Source organism: Salmo salar, chromosome ssa11, assembly GCF_905237065.1.
Source record: "Salmo salar chromosome ssa11, Ssal_v3.1, whole genome shotgun sequence".
Classification (NCBI taxonomy): domain Eukaryota; kingdom Metazoa; phylum Chordata; class Actinopteri; order Salmoniformes; family Salmonidae; genus Salmo; species Salmo salar.
The window spans coordinates 10,337,932-10,358,304 of record NC_059452.1 but is presented as its reverse complement, the minus strand read 5'-3'; the positions used below and the strand labels follow the sequence as shown (position 1 = coordinate 10,358,304).

Below are 20,373 nucleotides of genomic sequence, written 5' to 3'. Positions count from 1 at the left end.
TCTGCCACAGTTGCCACCACCCATTCAGACTAATCAAGGAATTTGAATTACAACATTTTTATAATATGTTGCCATCGTTTTTTGGCTGGTTTGGGAAAAACAATTATACTTTGACTTTGTTAATACATTTTGAATGACATATTATAATAAGATGTGATGTGTTCTTTTAGATGCAACTTTTTAAAATATTGGTTAAATAACCATAATTATAAACTGTGTGGTTCAAGCCCTGAATGTTGATTGGCTGACAGCTGTGGTATATCAGACCTTATAACACGGGTATGACAAAACATTTATTTTCACTGCTCTAATTACGCTGGTTACCAGTTTGTAATAGCGATAAGGAACCTCTGGAGTTTGAAGTATATGGCCAATATACCACGGCTAAGGGCTTTAAACTGGAGATGCAAAACAACACTATACCCATTGAAATATGTGCCATGCATTATCATTAAAACATGTGAAACTTGTTACTTCGTTAGTCAAGAGGAAAGTGTATCTTAATTGACTGATGTACTAGGTCTAATTATCATAAATAAGGGGGTCTTTCTGTAGATGTGTTGAAGTACAATAACAGAAATCAAGCAGGGGAATTGAAAAGAGGGCGTGGCAAGGAAGGATCATTACGATTGCCATTCGTCGCCACCTGATCATCCTTCCCAACCTGAACTCCCAGACTTTAACACCGCTCACACGCCAGCACTTGATCTTAGTCGCGCCATTTATCCCATCAGTTCGTGCAGTCTGGGCTGTGAGGCGGAGTTAGTCAGCATATCGACAAGGTGAATCTAAGCGGAATCCTCGCAATGACAGGGCGTCACTGGGGATACGGAGAGGAGGACGGTAAGTAAACCTACCAACCTGGGAGAGCATCACTATGTAAGCTACTGTAGAACACTCCGCATCTCAGCGCTGACCTTGTTTGGGGGGACGCTCGTGCGCTGCGAGTGACAGGCATTCGGGCAAGACTGCACTTGTCTCTGCAAACTGAATGCATATTTGATTAAATACTTTTCTGATGGCAATAGGCTATAATCACATTCATGTTTTGAGCTATGTCACCTCTGACATTATTATTAAGAAGCGACAGGTGACAGATTGGCTGATAAAAAAATAAAATAAAAGTTTTTGTAAAATGGTGAATGACTGGATCTCCTTTCTTTACATTACATTCTGTCATGTCCAGCTCTGACCATCTTTGTTTCTAAGGTCCAGATGCATGGCACAAAGACTATCCCATCGCCCATGGCAATCGCCAGTCTCCCATAGACATAGTTCCTGAGGACACTGTATACGATGCCAGCCTGCCTCCCATATTCGTCTCCTACGACCACTGCAACTCAATCAACATCTGCAACAACGGCCACTCTGTGACAGTGGAGTTTGATGACACCGATGACAAAACAGGTAACGGCAACATAGGGGAAGAGATCTCTATAGACTATATAGAATGCAAACAGAAATACAAGCAGTGGTGGAAAAAGTACCCAATTGACTACTTGAGTAAAATAGAAAATGACTCAAGTAGTCTTAAGTCTAAAAATATTTGGTTTAAAATATACTTAAGTATCAAAAGTAAAAGTATGAATAATTTCAAATTCTTATATTAAGCCAAACTACAACACTCAAACATAACTTACAAACGAAGCATGTGTGTTTAGTGAGTCCTCCAGATCAGAGGCAGTAGGGATGACCAGGGATGTTCTGTTGATAAGTGTTTGAATTGGACCATTTTCCTGTCCTGCTAAGCATTCCAAATGTAACGAGTACTTTTGGGTGTCAAGGAAAATGTATGGAGTAAAAAGTACAATATTTTCTTAAGGAATGTAGTGAAGTAAAAGTAGTCAAAAATATAAATAGTAAAGTACAAACTGCATAAGTAGTACTTTAAAGTATTTTTTTACTTAAGTACTTTACACCACTGAATACAAGCAATATTGAGATATAGTATTGTTTCAGATTCGATCATCAACCCTTCAACTTTGACTGAGTGTGAAAGTCAGCCAGCCCAGGAGGTATTTGTCACTGATGTATGTCATTGTGACGGGTATGTGGTTGTTTCTGGACACCTACATCACTCATGACTTTGACATTAGACAACACAACCACTGTATTGGTAAAGGGACACCGTTGCGTTATGGGTACTGTGTAGTAGTACTATCATACTACAACCACCACCCTTGCATGCACATGTGACACTTATTTAGTGGATGCAATTCTACCTACGCGCAGTATGCAGATCAATCCTTTTTATTACAATGTCTAGCTTACACTTTGTGTGGTCTTAGTCATTGTTGTTTATGCTTCAAAAGTTCACTGACACCAGATTCTCCACCTTCGTCCATTCTGAGCAGTGTAGTAGATTGTAGAAGCCTAATGCCCTAAATGACACAGCATCTAGTTTTATTGCCAGGAAACTTCAAAATGTTCAATATTATCCATTGGAAAATATGTTTTGGATTTGCAGACTTCATCACAACCACCATCAATATGTGGTTGATGGATAGACCACTTAGATTTGTATATCATTAAGGCCCCTCCTACTGGACTGTATGATTCAGTGAGATGTGTTTTTGTGGATATAGTAAAGCAAGTATTTAACGGTAGGAGTGTATTTCTGCCAGACCAGACATCTGACCCCATCAGGTAATCTTCATTAGTTGCGTCATATCTGTTTTTAAACTGACAGTCCAAGTAAACAAAGGCATTGACAAATAAAGTGAGGAGAGCTGCTTTGCTTCTGTGGCATCAAAAGGTCATTGGAACCAAGGGTCTGAATAGAATGACAACCAAATAAGTTGGGGCTTGTATTTTGAAAAGTGGTAACTGAACGCCGACAACGAAAAGGTGTTCTGCCTCAATTATCTCGTACCCTGAAACATCGACTTGGTACTGGCACTTTCACCACCCTGTGAAGTTCATCGTAACTTATTTCATCAGTAGCCAAATAAACTGCATGCTTTCCTGCGTTATTGTTGGAGGACCACACAACATATCATCATCACGTGACTCCACGTTTGCTTCGATATGATGGTAATTTGATCAATATTTGCACAAAGACGTTTCCGCCATTTCTCGCATAATACATTTTACCTCCAAAAAATGATCACACCGTGTCGAACGGAAAAATTGTCTGTTGACATTATAAAATTGATCCTGTATTTATGTTCCATCAGCCAGGTTGTGACTTTTTTAATGCGTCTAATAAATCATCTGCACGAAACGGTTGGGTGGATAAGAATGGCACCTGGGTAATGTGTGCTTTAGAGCATGTTCATACGTTTCCTGAGTTAATGATACACTAGGCATGTACACACGTACAAAAACGTTACACACACCATAAAGGACACAACCACAAAAGGGAAATAGGACAAATGGGCATGCATAGGTGATGAAACTTCCAACCAGCCCCTGATGGGGGAAAGGATAGGGAAGTCTATCCATCATAAGACCATGTCATGCAGAATGGAACTTTGTTTGGTTTCTGTGAATTTGTTTTCATAGTGATCTGCACCTTAGCCAAGCAGCCACACTTTGTTAAGACTGAAAAAAAATCAGCCATTGCTTGTATTTTGCTTTTGTGGAGGGCCTTTTTAAATGTATTTGTCACATGCTTCTTAAACAACTGGTGTAGACTAACAGTGAAATGCTTACTTACAGGCCTTTCCTAACAATGTAGAGAGAAAAAAAACTGAAAAGGAATAAGGAAAAAAGACACAATGAGTTTACAATAACTTGGCTATATACACAGGGTACCATGACAACGCAGCTTGGTAGCAACACAACATGGCAACACAACATGGCAGTAGCACAACATGGTAGCGGCACAAAACATGGTACAAACATTATTGGCCACAGACAACAGCACAAAGGGCAAGAATACAATTTTTGTAAATAACAGAAAATATAGGCCCATCTATTGTCATTTTTTTTTTACATGAATATGTTTAAAAAATTGTTTTATTCATATATAGTATTTAAAAATATTTCGGTCTCCATATTGTCCACGAATTTGTGGTAGATAGGCGTATGGTTCAAGAGAAAATATACTAATTAATAAATAAAAACATCTAATCAACAATACCATTATGTTTTATGAACTCTGCAATACCAACAATTTACTCTTTTTTTTATAACTGCCACCAGTTTGACAAGAATTACATTGACAAGAAATACACACTGAGACAGCAAAATAAATGAGTGAAAAAAACAAATATTTCATGCTGAAACCCTCCTATTAAACACCAATGGTATTCACTATGTTGATGGTTTATATTTAGGATCATGTTTTATTGCTCTGTCATTGTATGTTTTATTTGAAAATCTTAATTATATCACATATACTGCTCAAAAAAATAAAGGGAACACTTAAACAACACATCCTAGATCTGAATGAAAGAAATAATCTTATTAAATACTTTTTTCTTTACATAGTTGAATGTGCTAACAACAAAATCACACATAAATAATCAATGGAAATCCAATTTATCAACCCATGGAGGTCTGGATTTGGAGTCACACTCAAAATTAAAGTGGAAAACCACACTACAGGCTGATCGAACTTTGATGTAATGTCCTTAAAACAAGTCAAAATGAGGCTCAGTAGTGTGTGTGGCCTCCACGTGCCTGTATGACCTCCCAGCAACGCCTGGGCATGCTCCTGATGAGGTGGCGGATGGTCTCCTGTGGGCCCTCCTCCCAGACCTGGACTAAAGCATCCGCCAACTCCTGGACAGTCTGTGGTGCAACGTGGCGTTGGTGGATGGAGCGAGACATGATGTCCCAGATGTGCTCAATTGGATTCAGGTCTGGGGAACGGGCGGGCCAGTCAATAGCATCAATGCCTTCCTCTTGCAGGAACTGCTGACACACTCCAGCCACATGAGGTCTAGCATTGTCTTGCATTAGGAGGAACCCAGGGCCAACCGCACCAGCATATGGTCTCACAAGGGGTCTGAGGATCTCATCTCGGTACCTAATGGCAGTCAGGCTACCTCTGGCGAGCACATGGAGGGCTGTGCGGCCCCCCAAAGAAATGCCACCCCACACCATGACTGACCCACCGCCAAACCGGTCATGCTGGAGGATGTTGCAGGCAGCAGAACGTTCTCCACGGCTCCGGGCAGCCGAGCGGAAATGGAGGAAAACTCGCCTCCCTGCGGACCTGGCATCCTTTCACTCCCTATTCTCTACATTTTCCTCTTCTGTCTCTGCTGCTAAAGCCACTTTCTACCACTCTAAACTCCAAGCATCTGCCTCTAACCCTAGGAAGCTCTTTGCTACCTTCTCCTCCCTCCTGAATCCTCCTCCCCCTCCCCGCCCCCCTCCTCCCTCTCTGCGGATGACTTCGTCAACCATTTTGAAAAGAAGGTTGACGACATCCGATCCTCGTTTGCTAAGTCAAACGACACCGCTGGTCCTGCTCACACTGTGCTTTGACCTCTTTCTCCCCTCTCTCTCCAGATGAAATCTCGCGTCTTGTGACGGCCGGCCGCCCAACAACCTGCCCACTTGACCTTATCCCCTCCTCTCTTCTCCAGACCATTTCCGGAGACCTTCTCCCCTACCTCACCTCGCTCATCAACTCATCCTTGACCGCTGGCTACGTCCCTTCCGTCTTCAAGAGAGCGAGAGTTGCACCCCTTCTGAAAAAAACCTACACTCGATCCCTCCGATGTCAACAACTACAGACCAGTATCCCTTCTTTCCTTTCTCTCCAAAACCCTTGAACGTGCCGTCCTTGGCCAGCTCTCTTGCTATCTCTCTCAGAATGACCTTCTTGATCCTAATCAGTCAGGTTTCAAGACTGGGCATTCAACTGAGACTGCTCTTCTCTGTGTCACGGAGGCTCTCCGCACTGCTAAAGCTAACTCTCTCTCCTCTGCTCTCATCCTTCTAGACCTATCTGCTGCCTTTGATACCGTGAACCATCAGATCCTCCTCTCCACCCTCTCCGAGCTGGGCATCTCCGGCGCAGCCCACGCTTGGATTGCGTCCTACCTGACAGGTCGCTCCTACCAGGTGGCGTGGCGAGAATCTGTCTCCGCACCACGTGCTCTCACCACTGGTGTCCCCCAGGGCTCTGTTCTAGGCCCTCTCCTATTCTCGCTATACACCAAGTCACTTGGCTCTGTCATATCCTCACATGGTCTCTCATATCATTGCTATGCAGATGACACACACAATTAATCTTCTCCTTTCCCCCTTCTGACAACCAGGTGGCGAATCGCATCTCTGCATGTCTGTCAGACATATCAGTGTGGATGACGGATCACCACCTCAAGCTGAACCTCGGCAAGACGGAGCTGCTCTTCCTCCCGGGGAAGGACTGCCCGTTCCATGATCTCGCCATCACGGTTGACAACTCCCTTGTGTCCTCCTCCCAGAGTGCTAAGAGCCTCGGCGTGACCCTGGACAACACCCTGTCGTTCTCCATTAACATCAAGGCGGTGACCCGATCCTGTAGGTTCATGCTCTACAACATTCGCAGAGTACGACCCTGCCTCACACAGGAAGCGGCGCAGGTCCTAATCCAGGCACTTGTCATCTCCCGTCTGGATTACTGCAACTCGTTGTTGGCTGGGCTCCCTGCCTGTGCCATTAAACCCCTACAACTCATCCAGAACGCCGCAGCCCGTCTGGTGTTCAACCTTCCCAAGTTCTCTCACGTCACCCCGCTCCTCCGCTCTCTCCACTGGCTTCCAGTCGAAGCTCGCATCCGCTACAAGACCATGGTGCTTGCCTACGGAGCTGTGAGGGGAACGGCACCTCCGTACCTTCAGGCTCTGATCAGGCCCTACACCCAAACAAGGGCACTGCGTTCATCCACCTCTGGCCTGCTCGCCTCCCTACCTCTGAGGAAGCACAGTTCCCGCTCAGCCCAGTCAAAACTGTTCGCTTCTCTGGCACCCCAATGGTGGAACAAGCTCCCTCACGACGCCAGGACAGCGGAGTCAATCACCACCTTCCGGAGACACCTGAAACCCCACCTCTTTAAGGAATACCTGGGATAGGATAAAGTAATCCTTCTAACCCCCCCTAAAAGATTTAGATGCACTATTGTAAAGTGGTTGTTCCACTGGATATTATAAGGTGAATGCACCAATTTGTAAGTCGCTCTGGATAAGAGCGTCTGCTAAATGACTTAAATGTAAAATGTAAATGTCTCCAGACTCTGTCACATCTGTCACGTGCTCAGTGTGAACCTGCTTTCATCTGTGAAGAGCACAGGGCGCCAGTGGCGAATTTGCCAATCTTGGTGTTCTCTGGCAAATGCCAAACGTCCTGCACGGTGTTGGGCTGTAAGCACAACCCCCACCTGTGGACGTTGGGCCCTCATACCACCCTCATGGAGTCTGTTTCTGACCATTTGAGCAGACACATGCACATTTGTGGCCTGCTGGAGGTCATTTTGCAGGGCTCTGGCAGTGCTTCTCCTGCTCCTCCTTGCACAAAGGTGGAGGTAGCGGTCCTGCTGCTGGGTTGTTGCCCTCCTACGGCCTCCTCCACGTCTCCTGATGTACTGGCCTGTCTCCTGGTAGCGCCTCCATGCTCTGGACACTACGCTGACAGACACAGCAAACCTTCTTGCCACAGCTCGCATTGATGTGCCATCCTGGATGAGCTGCACTACCTGAGCCACTTGTGTGGGTTGTAGACTCCGTCTCATGCTACCACTAGAGTGAAAGCACCGCCAGCATTCAAAAGTGACCAAAACATCAGCCAGGAAGCATAGGAACTGAGAAGTGGTCTGTGGTCCCCACCTGCAGAACCACTCCTTTATTGGGGGTGTCTTGCTAATTGCCTATAATTTCCACCTGTTGTCTATTCCATTTGCACAACAGCATGTGAAATTTATTGTCAATCAGTGTTGCTTCCTAAGTGGACAGTTTGATTTCACAGAAGTGTGATTGACTTGGAGTTACATTGTGTTGTTTTAAGTGTTCCCTTTATTTTTTTGAGCATTGTATATGAAAAGGCCACACAGAGGGCCAGAGATAATTAGACACCTCAAACAATCAGAAGTACCTAAAATAGCCACTAGATGTCTTGTGATAGATTACATAAAATCCTTGAAAGATACACATTCTGGTAGTTTACTGGTACTATTACTTGCCTTTGCAACACTAAGCTTGATGCTCCTTTCCAATAAATATCGTGGGTCTTATTCTGGTGACATGATGATCAACGTTTGGCTGCACTTTGACAAATACAAATAATCTTTCTCTTATCCATAATAATCTCATGTAGGTAGACTGCCAGCACTGTGTCTGCGAGATGTTGGCTAGAGTACACGTGCCAAGACCAGAGTGGGCACATTTGCTATATAGCAGTTTTTGTGACAAAACCATCAGTAGAGTTGAAAATGCGATGGAAGCCCATTTTAACTTGTTTTTTATTTTATTATGTACATGGGAATTTAACTATAAAAGTTATTTTAATGTGCACCATGTCATCACGCACACAATACGTCTGTTTGATGGAAACCCATCTCTGATGGGAAAATGATTTCAGAATATTAGCATAAATATCTGTCACCAATTAGATGGAAGGAAACATAGTTTGTGACATTCTGATCTCTGGCATTCTCTTCATCTGCCATCACAAAGATCTCGCTGTGTGTGTATATGGGTACACTGTGTGCACCTGTGTGTGCTTTGCATGGCTTGGCTCCAGTGGTATCAGACAGAATTTGTCACTAACTGCCCTGTCCTACACTGTCTCTAACAGAGCCCAGCCCAGACAATGTCTATCCTGGGGCCTTTATCCCCAGCACCACCCCAATTAGATCAGTTAGTTACAGGACAAATCCTAGGCATATCAGGACGCATGCTCAAAATACACTCTCATTTGTTTTATGTCAGGGAAAGTAAGGCATCATGAGGACATAGTTGTTGTAATACATTACCTGTTTAGCCAAATTAGGAGGAGTAGTAAACAGTGTGGGGTTTCGGGACACGGTGCCTTATGTGTCTGTCAGAGTGTCATTGATCTGTATCAGCTTAGCGAGAGGGATTAATGAGCAGTGGCAGGTGTAGCCAGGTTGAGTCGCTCTTCCAGGCCTGGTATGTGGTGGTTCCTGCCTGCCTGTCTAGTGTGTTGTGCCAGGCATAGGAGCATAGAGGCATGGCAGTGGCTGAATGACTCTCGTCCTCTGCCCTGACAGTAATCAGGGCAGGCCCCCTTGACAACGCCTACCGGCTGAAGCAGTTCCACTTCCACTGGGGCGGGAAGGGCAGCCAAGGCTCAGAGCACACCGTCGGAGGGAAGACCTACGCTTCAGAGGTGAGCGTTTCCCCCTCCTAATCACCCAGACGGAGCCTAGGTAACCACATCTTCCCCGACATGCAGTGCATTCGGAAAGTATTCAGACCCCTTGATGTTTTCCAAGTTTTGTTACGTTGCAGCCGTATTCTAAAATAGATTTTTTTTTTGTTTACCCTCATCAATCTACACATAATTTCCCATAGCAAAAACAGGTCTTGACATAAAAAAAGGAAATATCACATTTATGTAAGTATTCAGACTCTTTACTCAGTACTTTGTTGAAGCACCTTTGGCAGCAATTACAGCCTCGATTCTTCTTGGGTATGTCGTTACAAGCTTGGCACACCTGTATTTGCTGAGTTTCTCCCATTCTTCTTTGTAGATCCTCTCAATCGCTGTCAGGTTGGATGAGGAGCGTTGCTGCACACATTTTCAGGTCTCCCCAGAGATGTTTGATCGGGTTCAAGTCCGGGCTCTGGTTGGGCTAGTCAAGGACTTTCAAAGACTTGACCTGAAGCCTCTCCTGCGTTGTCTTGGCTATGTGTTTAGGGTCATGGTCCTGTTGGAAGGTGAACCTTCGCCCCAGTCTGAGGTCCTGAGCGCTCTGTAGCAGGTTTTCATCAAGGATCCTTTTTTACTTTGCCCCGTTCATCTTTCCCTCGATCCTGACTAGTCTCCCAGTCCCTGCTGCTGAAAAACATCCCCACAGCGTGATGCTGCCACCACCACGCTTCACTGTAGGGATTGGTGCCAGGTTTTCTCCAGACGTGACGCTTGGCATGGTGTGAGAGTCCTTCAGGTGCCTTTTGGCAAACTCCAAGCGGGCTGTCATGTGCCTTTTACTGAGGAGTGGCTTCCATCTGGCTGCAGAGATGGTTGTCCTTCTGGAAGGTTCTCCCATCTCCACAGAGGAACTCTGGAGCTCTGTTAGAGTAACCATCAAGTTCTTGGTCACCTCCCTGACCATGGCCCTTCTCCCCCAATTGCTCAGTTAGGCCAGGTGGCCAGCTCTAGGAAAGGTCTTGGTGGTTCCAAACTTCTTCCATTTCAGAATGGTGGAGGCCACTGTTCTTGGGGACCTTCAATGCTGCAGACATGTTTTGGTACCCTTCCCCAGATGTGTGCCTAGACACAATCCTGTCTCGGAGCTCTACGGACAATTCCTTCAACCTCATAGTTTGTTTTTTGCTCTGATATACACTGTCAACTGTGGGACCTTATATAGACAGGTGTGTGCCTTACCAAGTCATGTCCAATCAATTGAATTTACTACAGGTGGACTCGAATCAAGTTGTAGAAACATCTCAAGGATGATCAATGGAAACAGGATGCACCTGAGTTCAATTTCAAGTCTCCTAGCAAAGGGTCTGAATACTTACAGTACCAGTCAAAAGTTTGGACACACCTACTCATTCAAGGGGTTTTCTTTATTTTTACTATTTTCTACATTGTAGAATAATAGTGAAGACAAAAACTATGAATTAACACATATGGAATTATGTAGTAACCAAAAAAGTGTTAAAGAAATCAAAATATATTTTCGATTCTTCAAAGTAGCCACCCTTTGCCTTGATGACAGCTTTGCACACTCTTGGCATTCTCTCAACCAGCTTCATGAGGTAGTCACCTGGAATGCATTTCAATTAACAGGTGTGTCTTAAGTTAATTTGTGGAATTTCTTTCCTTAATGTGTTCAAGCCAATCAGTTGTGTTGTGACAAGGGATGGGTGTTATACAGAAGATAGCCCTATTTGGTAAAAGACCAAGTCCATATTATGGCAAGAACAGCTCAAATAAGCAAAGAGAAACGACATCCATTTTTACTTTAGACATGAAGGTCAGTCAAACCGGAAAATTTCAAGAACTTTGAAAGTTTATTCAAGTGCAGTCGCAAAAAAACATCAAGCTCTATGATGAAACTGGCTCTCATGAGGACCACCACAGGAAAGGAAGACCCAAAGTTACCTCCGTTGCAGAGGATAAGTTCATTAGAGTTACCAACCTCAGAAATTGAAGCCCAAATAAATGCTTCACAGAGTTCAGGTAACACACATCTCAACATCAACAGTTCAGAGGAGACTGCGTGAATCAGGCCTTCATGGTCACATTACTGCAAACAACCCACCACTAAAGGACACCAATAAGAAAATACTTGCTTGGGCCAAGAAACACGAGCAATAGACATTAGACCGGTGGAAATATGTCCTTTGGTCTGATGAGTCCAAATTTGAGATTTTTGGTTCCAACGACTGTGTCTTTGTGAGACGCAGAGTAGGTGAGCGGATTATCTCTGCATTTGTGGTTCCCACCGTGAAGCATGGAGGTGTGGGGGTGCTTTGCTGGTGACACTGTCAGTGATTTATTTAGAATTCAAGGCACACTTAACCAGCATGGCTAACAGCATTCTGCAGCGATACGCCATCCCATCTGGTTTGCGCTTAGTCCCACTATCATTTCTTTTTCAACAGGACAATGACCCAACACACCTCCAGGCTGTGTAAAGGCTATTTGACCAAGAAGGAGAATGATGGAGTGCTGCAGCAGATGACCTGGCCTTCACAATTACCGAGCTCAACCCATTTGAGATGGTTTGGGATGAGTTGGACCGCAGAGTGAAGGAAAAGCAGCCAACAAGTGCTCAGCATATGTGGGAACTCCTTCAAGACTGTTGGAAAAGCATTCCAGGTGAAGGTAGTTGAGAGAATGCAAGCTGTCATCAAGGCAAAGGGTGGCAACTTTGAAGAATCTCAAATCTCAAATATATTTTGATTTGTTTAACATGTTTGGTTACTACATTAGTCGATGTGTTATTTCATAGTTTTGATGTCTTCACTATTCTTCTACAATGTGGAAAATAGTAAAAATAAAGAAAAACCCTTGAATGAGTAGGTGTCAAAGCTTTTGACTGGTACTGAATGTAAATAAGGTAAACTCAGCAAAAAAAAACATCCCTTTTTCAGGACCCTGTCTTTCAAAGATAATTCGTAAAAATCCAAACAACTACACAGATCTTCATTGTAAAGGGTTTTAACACTGTTTCCCATGCTTGTTCATTGAACCATAAACAATTCATGAACATGCACCTGTGGAACGGTTAAAACACTAACAGCTTACAGACGGTAGGCAATTAAAGTCACAGTTATGAAAACTTAGAACAATAAAGAGGCATTTGTACTGACTCTGAAAAACACCAAAAGAAAGATGCCCAGGGTCCCTGCTCATCTGCGTCAACGTTCCTTAGGCAAGCTGCAAGGAGGCATGAGGACTGCAGATGTGGCCAGGGCAATAAATTGCAATGTCCGTACTGTGTGACGCCTAAGACAGGGATACAGGGAGCCAGGATGGACAGCTGATCGTCCTCGCAGTGGCAGACCACGTGTAACAACACATGCATAGGATCGGTACATCCGAACACAGGTACAGGATGGCAACAACAACTGCCCGAGTTACACTAGGAATGCACAATCCCTCCATCAGTGCTCAGACTGTCCGCAATATGCTGAAAGAGGCTGGACTGAGGGCCTGTAGGCTTGTTGTAAGGCAGGTCCTCACCAGACATCACCGGCAACAACGTCGCCTTTGGGCACAAACCCACCGTCGCTGGACCAGACAGGACTGGCAAAAAGTGCTCTTCACTGACGAGTCACGGTTTTGTCTCACCAGGGGTGATGGTTGGATTCGCATTCATTGTCGAAGGAATGAGCGTTACACAGAGGCCTGTACTCTGGAGCGGGGTGGCATTGTCATGACCCTCCAGCATGACAATGCCACCAGCCATACTGCTCGTTCTGTGCGTGATTTCCTGCAAGACAGGAATGTCAGTGTTCTGCCATGGCCAGTGAAGAGCCTGGATCTCAATCCCATTGAGCACGTCTGGGACCTGTTGGATCGGAGGGTGAGGGCTAGGGCCATTCCCCTCCAGAAATGTCCGGGAACTTTCAGGTGCCTTGGTGGAAGAGTGGGCTAACATCTCACAGCAAGAACTGGCAAATCTGGTGCAGTCCATGAGGAGGAGATGCAGTGCAGTACTTAATGCAGCTGGTGGCCACACTAGCTACTGACTGTTACTTTATATTTTGACCCCCCCCCCTTTGTTCAGGGACACATTATTCCATTTCTGTTAGTTACATGTCTGTGGAACTTGTTCAGTTTATGTCTCAGTTGTTGAATCTTGTTATGTTCATACAAATATTTACACATGTTAAGTTTGCTGAAAATAAACACAGTTGACAGTGAGAGGACGTTTATTTTTTTGCTGAGTTTATTTATGTTTTTTATTTTTTATTTTTATACATTTGCAAAAATTTGCTTTGTAGTTATGGGGTATTGTGTGTAGATTGATGAGGGGGGAACAAATAATTTAATTGATTTTAAGAATAGGGCTGTAACGTAACAAAATGTGGAAAAAGTCAAGGGGTCTGAATAATTTCCGACTGCACTGTACATCTGCATCTATATTTGCCAAGAAGTAGTTTTTCCTTCTTTGGTTCGGTTGACCTCTGTACTAAGCAACTGATTTGTTTAGTACCTGAGAAGAAGCTGTGTTTCCCTGAATGTGGGTGCTTGGCACAGGCTTGTCCCTAACCCTACTGCCCCTCCTCCCCGTTTCCTCCTGCAGCTTCATCTGGTGCACTGGAACGCAGACAAGTACAAGACATTTGGGGAGGCAGCGGCAGCCCCCGATGGTCTGGCTGTCCTTGGCATCTTTTTAGAGGTGAGAGGATCTCTCCCGGGGTACCCCGCTTACTACCTCCCCCCGCATCAGCCATCAGCTGTTTATCTGTCCGCCAGTAAATTGCTTTGGAATTTAATCTCTTTCTGCTTCACCAGGGCTGTTTAACAGGGATTAGAATGAAGCTCAGCAATCACTGAAGGAACAATGTAAAAACATGTTATGATTTTATGTCTGAACAGAGAGGACGAAAACATTTTACCCGTGTTTGTGTTGAAAATTCTTCAGTCATACCAGTACCATGTGGAAAAATATGTGGCACACTTTTATAGACAATGTATTTACATAATACATAGTATAAAATGTATGTGTTTATGAAATATCTTATTGGTAACACATTGACATATACACCGACCGTACAAAACATTTGGAACACCTTTTCTTTCCATGACAGACTGACCAGGTGAATCCAGGTGAAAGATATTGTCACTTGTTAAATCCACTTCAATCAGTGTAGATGAAGCGGAGGAGAAAGGCTAAAGAGATTTTTAAGCCTTGAGAGAATTGAGACGTGAATTGTGTATGTGTGCGATTGACGGTGAAAGTGCGAGACGAAATATTTAAGTGTCTTTGAATGGGGTATGGCAGTGGGTGCCAGGAGGCAAAAGGGGGTGCAACTTAGTATTAGGAAGGTGTTCCTAATGTTTTGTCCACTCAGAGTACGCATACAGTACATGATGGTAAAAAAAAAACATTTCAGTATATCATTGTGTGTGTGTGTGTGTGTGTAATCTACTGTAATATATTTAGAATGTTTATGGAAAGCATCATATTTTCTCAGATATGACAATCTGTTTGGGCGAATGTTTGAATGTTGAGCTAAAAAAGGGAAGGTGTTTTTGTTTACAGATCGGAGATGAACACAGAGGTTTACACAAGATAACAGATGCTTTATACATGGTGAAGTTTAAGGTAAGTCTGACGTAATGCAAAAGAATGATTCACCTAACGAGTGACTCGGATGATTCAACAGGGCATTTGATAAAAGAGTAATCTTAAGTGTGGCTTAATCCATTTTTCTCATGCTATTCTTTGTTCTATTTGCACCCAGGGAAGCGTTGCAGATTTCAAAGGTTTCAATCCCAAGTGCCTCCTACCGAACAGCCTACACTTCTGGACCTACCCGGGTTCACTGACCACGCCACCTCTTCACGAGAGTGTCACCTGGATCGTTCTGAAGGAGCCAATCATAGTTTCAGAGAAACAGGTGGGAGCCCTTGCCATCTGATAGGGGTGAATCAGTACTACCAATATGGAGATATCTCTGCTTATGGAAATGTGGGGTCTCCGCTTAGGGAAACCACAGTGAACCACTGCTTTTGTCGTGATGTAAATTATGAACCATTTGAATGACAGGCGTCTGCCCTGACGGTGGGTGCTCTGCCCTTCCTCTGCCCTTCCTCCAAAAGTTCAAGAAAGAAAAAGGCACTGAGGTTTTTACACTTATTTATGTGGGAGTGTCTGAAGTAAGTAAAGTAAAAGTATGTCGAGGTTCACTTTGATGGCTCACTTGCAACACTACGGCTGCGTTGTGACAGCCCAATTGTGATATTTTTTTTTACACTAATTGGTCTTTTGACCAATCACATCAGATATTTTCACATCAGCTCTGAAATATCAATTAGTGATAAGAAAATATCAGAATTGGGCTGCCTGTGTAAACAAACCCTATCTGTTTTACAATTGACCAATTCATTTCTCTCCTCTTCATGGTTAATGATTTGCAACATCAATGTGAAGGCTTTAGGACCACCAGTGACTGAGCTGGGGTTGTCCTTGAGCCGTCTTTGATATTACTGCGGCTGGGCTTTCTCCAGACTGAGGGCTTTGATTGGAGGATGCCAGGGCAGTTGGCTCAGCCGTGGCTTTGAGTGGATTACTGCATGTGTGGTTTGGATGCCATGCAGTCCCTCTGTGTGAGGGGACTCAAAGGAGGGCTGCAGCAGTGGCCTGCTGTAATCCTAGTGGGAACCCTAGATTTGAAAGAACTCTCTGTGGATCCAGGTGTCACAAGTCACAGCTTAAGCTCCATTCAAACAGTGGCCATTACCCCGGAGCTTCGTGACAGTCACGCACACACCGAGATTCTTTACTATGTAGCTGTGCAGTGCATATTCTCTGAATTACTGTAGGCTAGATTCTCCCTTTGCAGGTGCTCATATAGCTTGAAATAAGATTGAGTCTATCATCTACTCGAATGGCGTAAATGGCTAATAGACCATTTCATTCATTTAAAATATTTACAACACACTTAGTAGTTGTAATTCATTCAAACCACAGGTTTCTGTAGCTAAATGACTAATTGAAGACCCATTTATTAACCCAGAGAGATGAACTTGTCGTCTTTTTCCCCGAGTTTTATTAACATTAATCATGAAGGAAGTAGGCTACAGCCTTAGGGCAATAAGGGAATACTGTTAGGGATCTTGTGTTATGGATATGGAGCAGTAGACTGTTTGTTTGATGAAGTCGGGGTGCATGCTCAGCTCTGCTCAATTATACAGTGGTGGGAAAAGTACTCAACCGTCATACTTGAGTAAAAGTAAAGATACCTTATTAGAAAATGACTCAAGTAAAAGTCACCCAGTAAAATACTACTTGGTTTTAAATATACTTAAGTATCAAAAGTACATGTAATTGCTAAAATATACTTAAGTATCAAAAGTATAAATCATTTCAAATTCCTTATTAAGCAAACCAAATGGCATCGTTTTTTAAATATACGGAAAGCCAGGGGCACACTCCAACATTGACATCATTTGCAAGCGAAGCATGCATGTTTAGTGAGTCCGCCAGATCAGAGGCAGTATGGATGACCAGGGATGTTCTCTTGATAAGTGTGTGCATTTGTGCTTTTGGGTGTCAAGGAAAATGTAAAAAAATACATTATTTATTTTATGAATGTAGTGAAGTAAAAGTGTAAAAAATAGAAATACTAAAGTACAGATACCCCCCCAAAAAAACAACTTAAGTAAAAATACTTTAAAGTACTACTTAATACTTTACGCCACTGCCATTATAACAGGCTGTTTACCAGGGAGGTGACTGCATGCCTTCCAGGTCCCCTCCTGGGCTGGCCCTGTTTTGTGTTCTCGGCTTTTTTGTAATGGCACTGGGAAACATAATTAAAGTCAGCTTTGCCCCACCGGCATGCGGTCTGCATACCTCTCTGTTCCTCGCCTGGCTGACTGGGCTGGGCCTGGGAGCACGGGCCTGCTCCCTCACCCTTAGTGTAGGACTCCGGGGCACAATCCTTTGATCCCTGGGAGCTGATTAACATGATGGATGGAAAAATGTTGGCCTTTTTTAATTGTGAAATTCTTTGGGGATACTCAGCAGGGAAAAGCCCTTCTTACGTAAGAGGCTATTATGATGTTTTCCCTCCTTCAGACACTGCAGCCAGGGGCTCTAAGGTCTCCAAACATCTCTCCACAGATGGGAATGTTCAGGATGCTGCTCTTCAGCGGAGAGGAGGAAGAGAGCAGGAAACGCATGGAGAACAACTTCCGACCCACTCAACCCCTGAAAGGCAGGAAGGTGCTAGCATCCTTTGACAAACGTGACTGCAAATAACCTCCAGGTGGCATAGACTACATGTGGTCTATTATATGCCAGAGTGAATGTCGGAATAGCGTTTATTCTCAACTTTGAATATCCTGGTCGGAGTTTTACTACCGCTGATGAACATAGGACAAGGGGTATGAAACATCACGTCTCCCTCTACTGGTCAATTGCTTTCAACCGCACTTGAATTGAATGTCAGAAGCAGATATCAACGTTTGAATCAGTCTTTATGACTACTATGCGCCCTCTGCACAGCTCTATATTTTTACACATAGTAGTGATCTGTAACATTTTTATGAAGTGAAAGATATTGCATTTACATTTACATTTAAGTCATTTAGCAGACGCTCTTATCCAGAGCGACTTACAAATTGGTGCATTCACCTTATGATATCCAGTGGAACAACCACTTTACAATAGTGCATCTAAATCTTTTAAGGGGGGGGGGTTAGAAGGATTACTTTATCCTATCCTAGGTATTGCTAGGTATAGCCATCCAGACATTTCCTTGACAGAACAGCGTACTGTATGTAACTCTGTAGCGAATAATTGATCTGATTGACTTTTTGAAGATGTACAACGTGACCTCAAATGGGTGTAGTGAAAAGCGTTTAACAGTCCCCCTCACACACACACACACACACACACACACACACACACACACACACACACACACACATTTTCTGTCCACCCAGTGGATTGTTGTTGTTGAGGCTGCTAGTGTTTCTATGCAAGGTGCTATATCTTCTTCCCAAGGGTTTAGCCACACCATTGGAAGATGATGCCAGTGCTCTGTAACATGTTGTCTGAATCCTGGTGGAAACCGATGTAGATCCATGTTTAGCTTGGCTATTGCAACTGGATCCACCTCGTCCTAGTTGCCGTAGATCCTTTAACCCAACACTCACAACTGTGGGTGGAATTGGAGTAGCGAGCGGCTGCCACATCTCAATTGCTCAACTTTAAATGAAGAGTTTATGCCGCACTTTCCCCGTGCCCTGACAGCCCAGTGATTGAGGGAATGGGACTAGGGCACTCTCTCAGTTGTACATCAGCTTGAAAGATGCCAAGTATACGCTGAATAGAGTATTGAGCTCATGTTGGGTTAAAACAGTTCCTACTTTCGAGAAATGAAGGGGAGGGCGTACACATACAGTAAATTCTGTATGTCAATGAGACACTTCTGTAATGGGTTTATGTCCATGTCTTTGTGCTGCTCATTTCTCCTGCGCCACAGAACAGCCTCCTCCCTACAGTCTGTTCCTACACTACTGCACGATATGTTGTTCCAAGCAGGGTGATGCTCCAATTCTTTTACGATAATGGAAGGTCTCAGTAAGTGAGGACCATAATAATTAATAGAGCCCCAGGGTAGCGGAAGTTGTAAGAGAAATTGCTCCTCGGTCCACTATGTAATTCCTAATGGAGGTCTTGGTGTGTTTGAGTTATGGTAGTTTTACGTAATGCTGTTCAATAGATAGAGGTGGATTTTACCCATATGGACAAACTGGTAGGGGGACACGTTCTGCCTAGCACTTGAGTTATCTATTTCAAACAATTGATATTATACAATATGAGAAACGTTATTTATGAAATATTTACTATGTGAATCATTTTGCATGAAATGCTAACTATTTAATTGACTTATTGTTTGTTTTGTAAATTGTGGCTCTTAAAAATATGAGATTGATTCAGTACTGTTGTTGTTTCAGAAACAAAAGAATGTAGCAAACTTTTTGTTGCCATTAAAAGGTTTGTGTGTGTGGAGTATACAGATGACCTTAAATAGTATGTATTGTTTATGACTAGTTCAAGTGTGGGTCCCAGAATTAGTTGTCACTGCTGCCACCATGTGGTCTAACACTGAGCTGAGAAGTTAGTTCCCAATGAGCTCCAAGCAAGTACAAAATGCATTACAGTGGATAACTTTTAAACACCAACATGTATGGTTTTTGCTGTCCGTTCATGACTCAGCGGAAACATTTCAGTCAGTCCACTGAAATCAGTAAACACAACAGTATACATGATCACTGATCTTTCTTGACAGCCATTGATTTATGAGGAATTTCAGTATGGAATGAACCTTGAACCTGGTGCAAATGTATGTGAACGTGTTCAAAGATAAAGCTTCTCAAGACTCAATGTTTAAACTCGGTCTCACTAATCAGAAGCTGTGCGGATACGTAAATGTAATCAGTGCGCTGCTCAGCCCAGGGGTGAGAGAACAGAGATACCGGTCAGTGCTTGTTAACTGATATACCAAATCACTTTATTAGTCACATGTGCTGAATACAACAGTGGCTAAAATGCATTTAATAAATAAAGATCTTTAGGGTTACGGTATATTTTGGAGTGTTATACATTTTCATAAACAATGTGGAATGGCAGTATCAAATGTATGTGAACCTTACAGGGGAAATGCTTACTTACAAGCCCTTAACCAACAGTGCAGTTCAAGAAATACTTAGGAAAATATTTACCAAATAAACTAAAGTAACAATAACGAGGCTATATACAGGGGGTACCGGTAATGTGCGGGGGTACAGGTTAGTTGAGGTAATTTGTACCTGTAGCTAGGAGTAAAGTGACTATGCATAGATAATAAACAGCGAGTAGCAGCAGTGTAAAAACAAATATGGGGGGGGTGTCAATGTAAATAGTCCGGGTGGCCATTTGATTAATTGTTCAGCAGTCTTATGGCTTGGGGGTAGAAGCTGTTAAGGAGTCTTTTGGTCCTTGTCTTGGCGCTCCAGTACTGCTTGCCGTGCGGTAGCAGAGAAAACTGTCTATGACTTGGGTGACTGGAGTCT

General features: G+C 43.5%; 1 protein-coding gene across 2 annotated transcripts; it reads left to right on the top strand.

The window, feature by feature from the left end:
- The first annotated feature begins 654 nt into the window (after positions 1 to 654).
- LOC106561977 (carbonic anhydrase 7) lies at positions 655 to 19,705 on the top strand. Of its 2 annotated transcripts, none has more exons than XM_014126477.2 (7): positions 655 to 843; positions 1,210 to 1,407; positions 9,167 to 9,285; positions 13,886 to 13,981; positions 14,849 to 14,911; positions 15,051 to 15,206; positions 17,435 to 19,705. In XM_014126477.2, the coding sequence occupies exons 1-7, from the start codon at positions 807 to 809 to the stop codon at positions 17,570 to 17,572; spliced, it is 807 nt and encodes a 268-aa protein (XP_013981952.1). In that variant the 5' UTR covers positions 655 to 806; the 3' UTR covers positions 17,573 to 19,705. The 2 variants fall into 2 exon arrangements, with proteins under 2 accessions (XP_013981952.1, XP_013981950.1); XM_014126475.2 differs by having other exon boundaries at positions 17,390 to 19,705.
- Positions 19,706 to 20,373: the final 668 nt, after the last annotated feature.

What these genes read in the sequence shown, in the direction of transcription:
- LOC106561977 (XM_014126475.2), top strand. Translation starts at nt 807, where the DNA reads ATGACAGGGCGTCACTGGGGATACGGAGAGGAGGACG. An exon ending in GGGATACGGAGAGGAGGACG is followed by an intron (nt 844 to 1,209) that starts GTAAGTAAACCT and finishes TTTGTTTCTAAG; the next exon opens with GTCCAGATGCATGGCACAAA. An exon ending in TGACACCGATGACAAAACAG is followed by an intron (nt 1,408 to 9,166) that starts GTAACGGCAACA and finishes CTGCCCTGACAG; the next exon opens with TAATCAGGGCAGGCCCCCTT.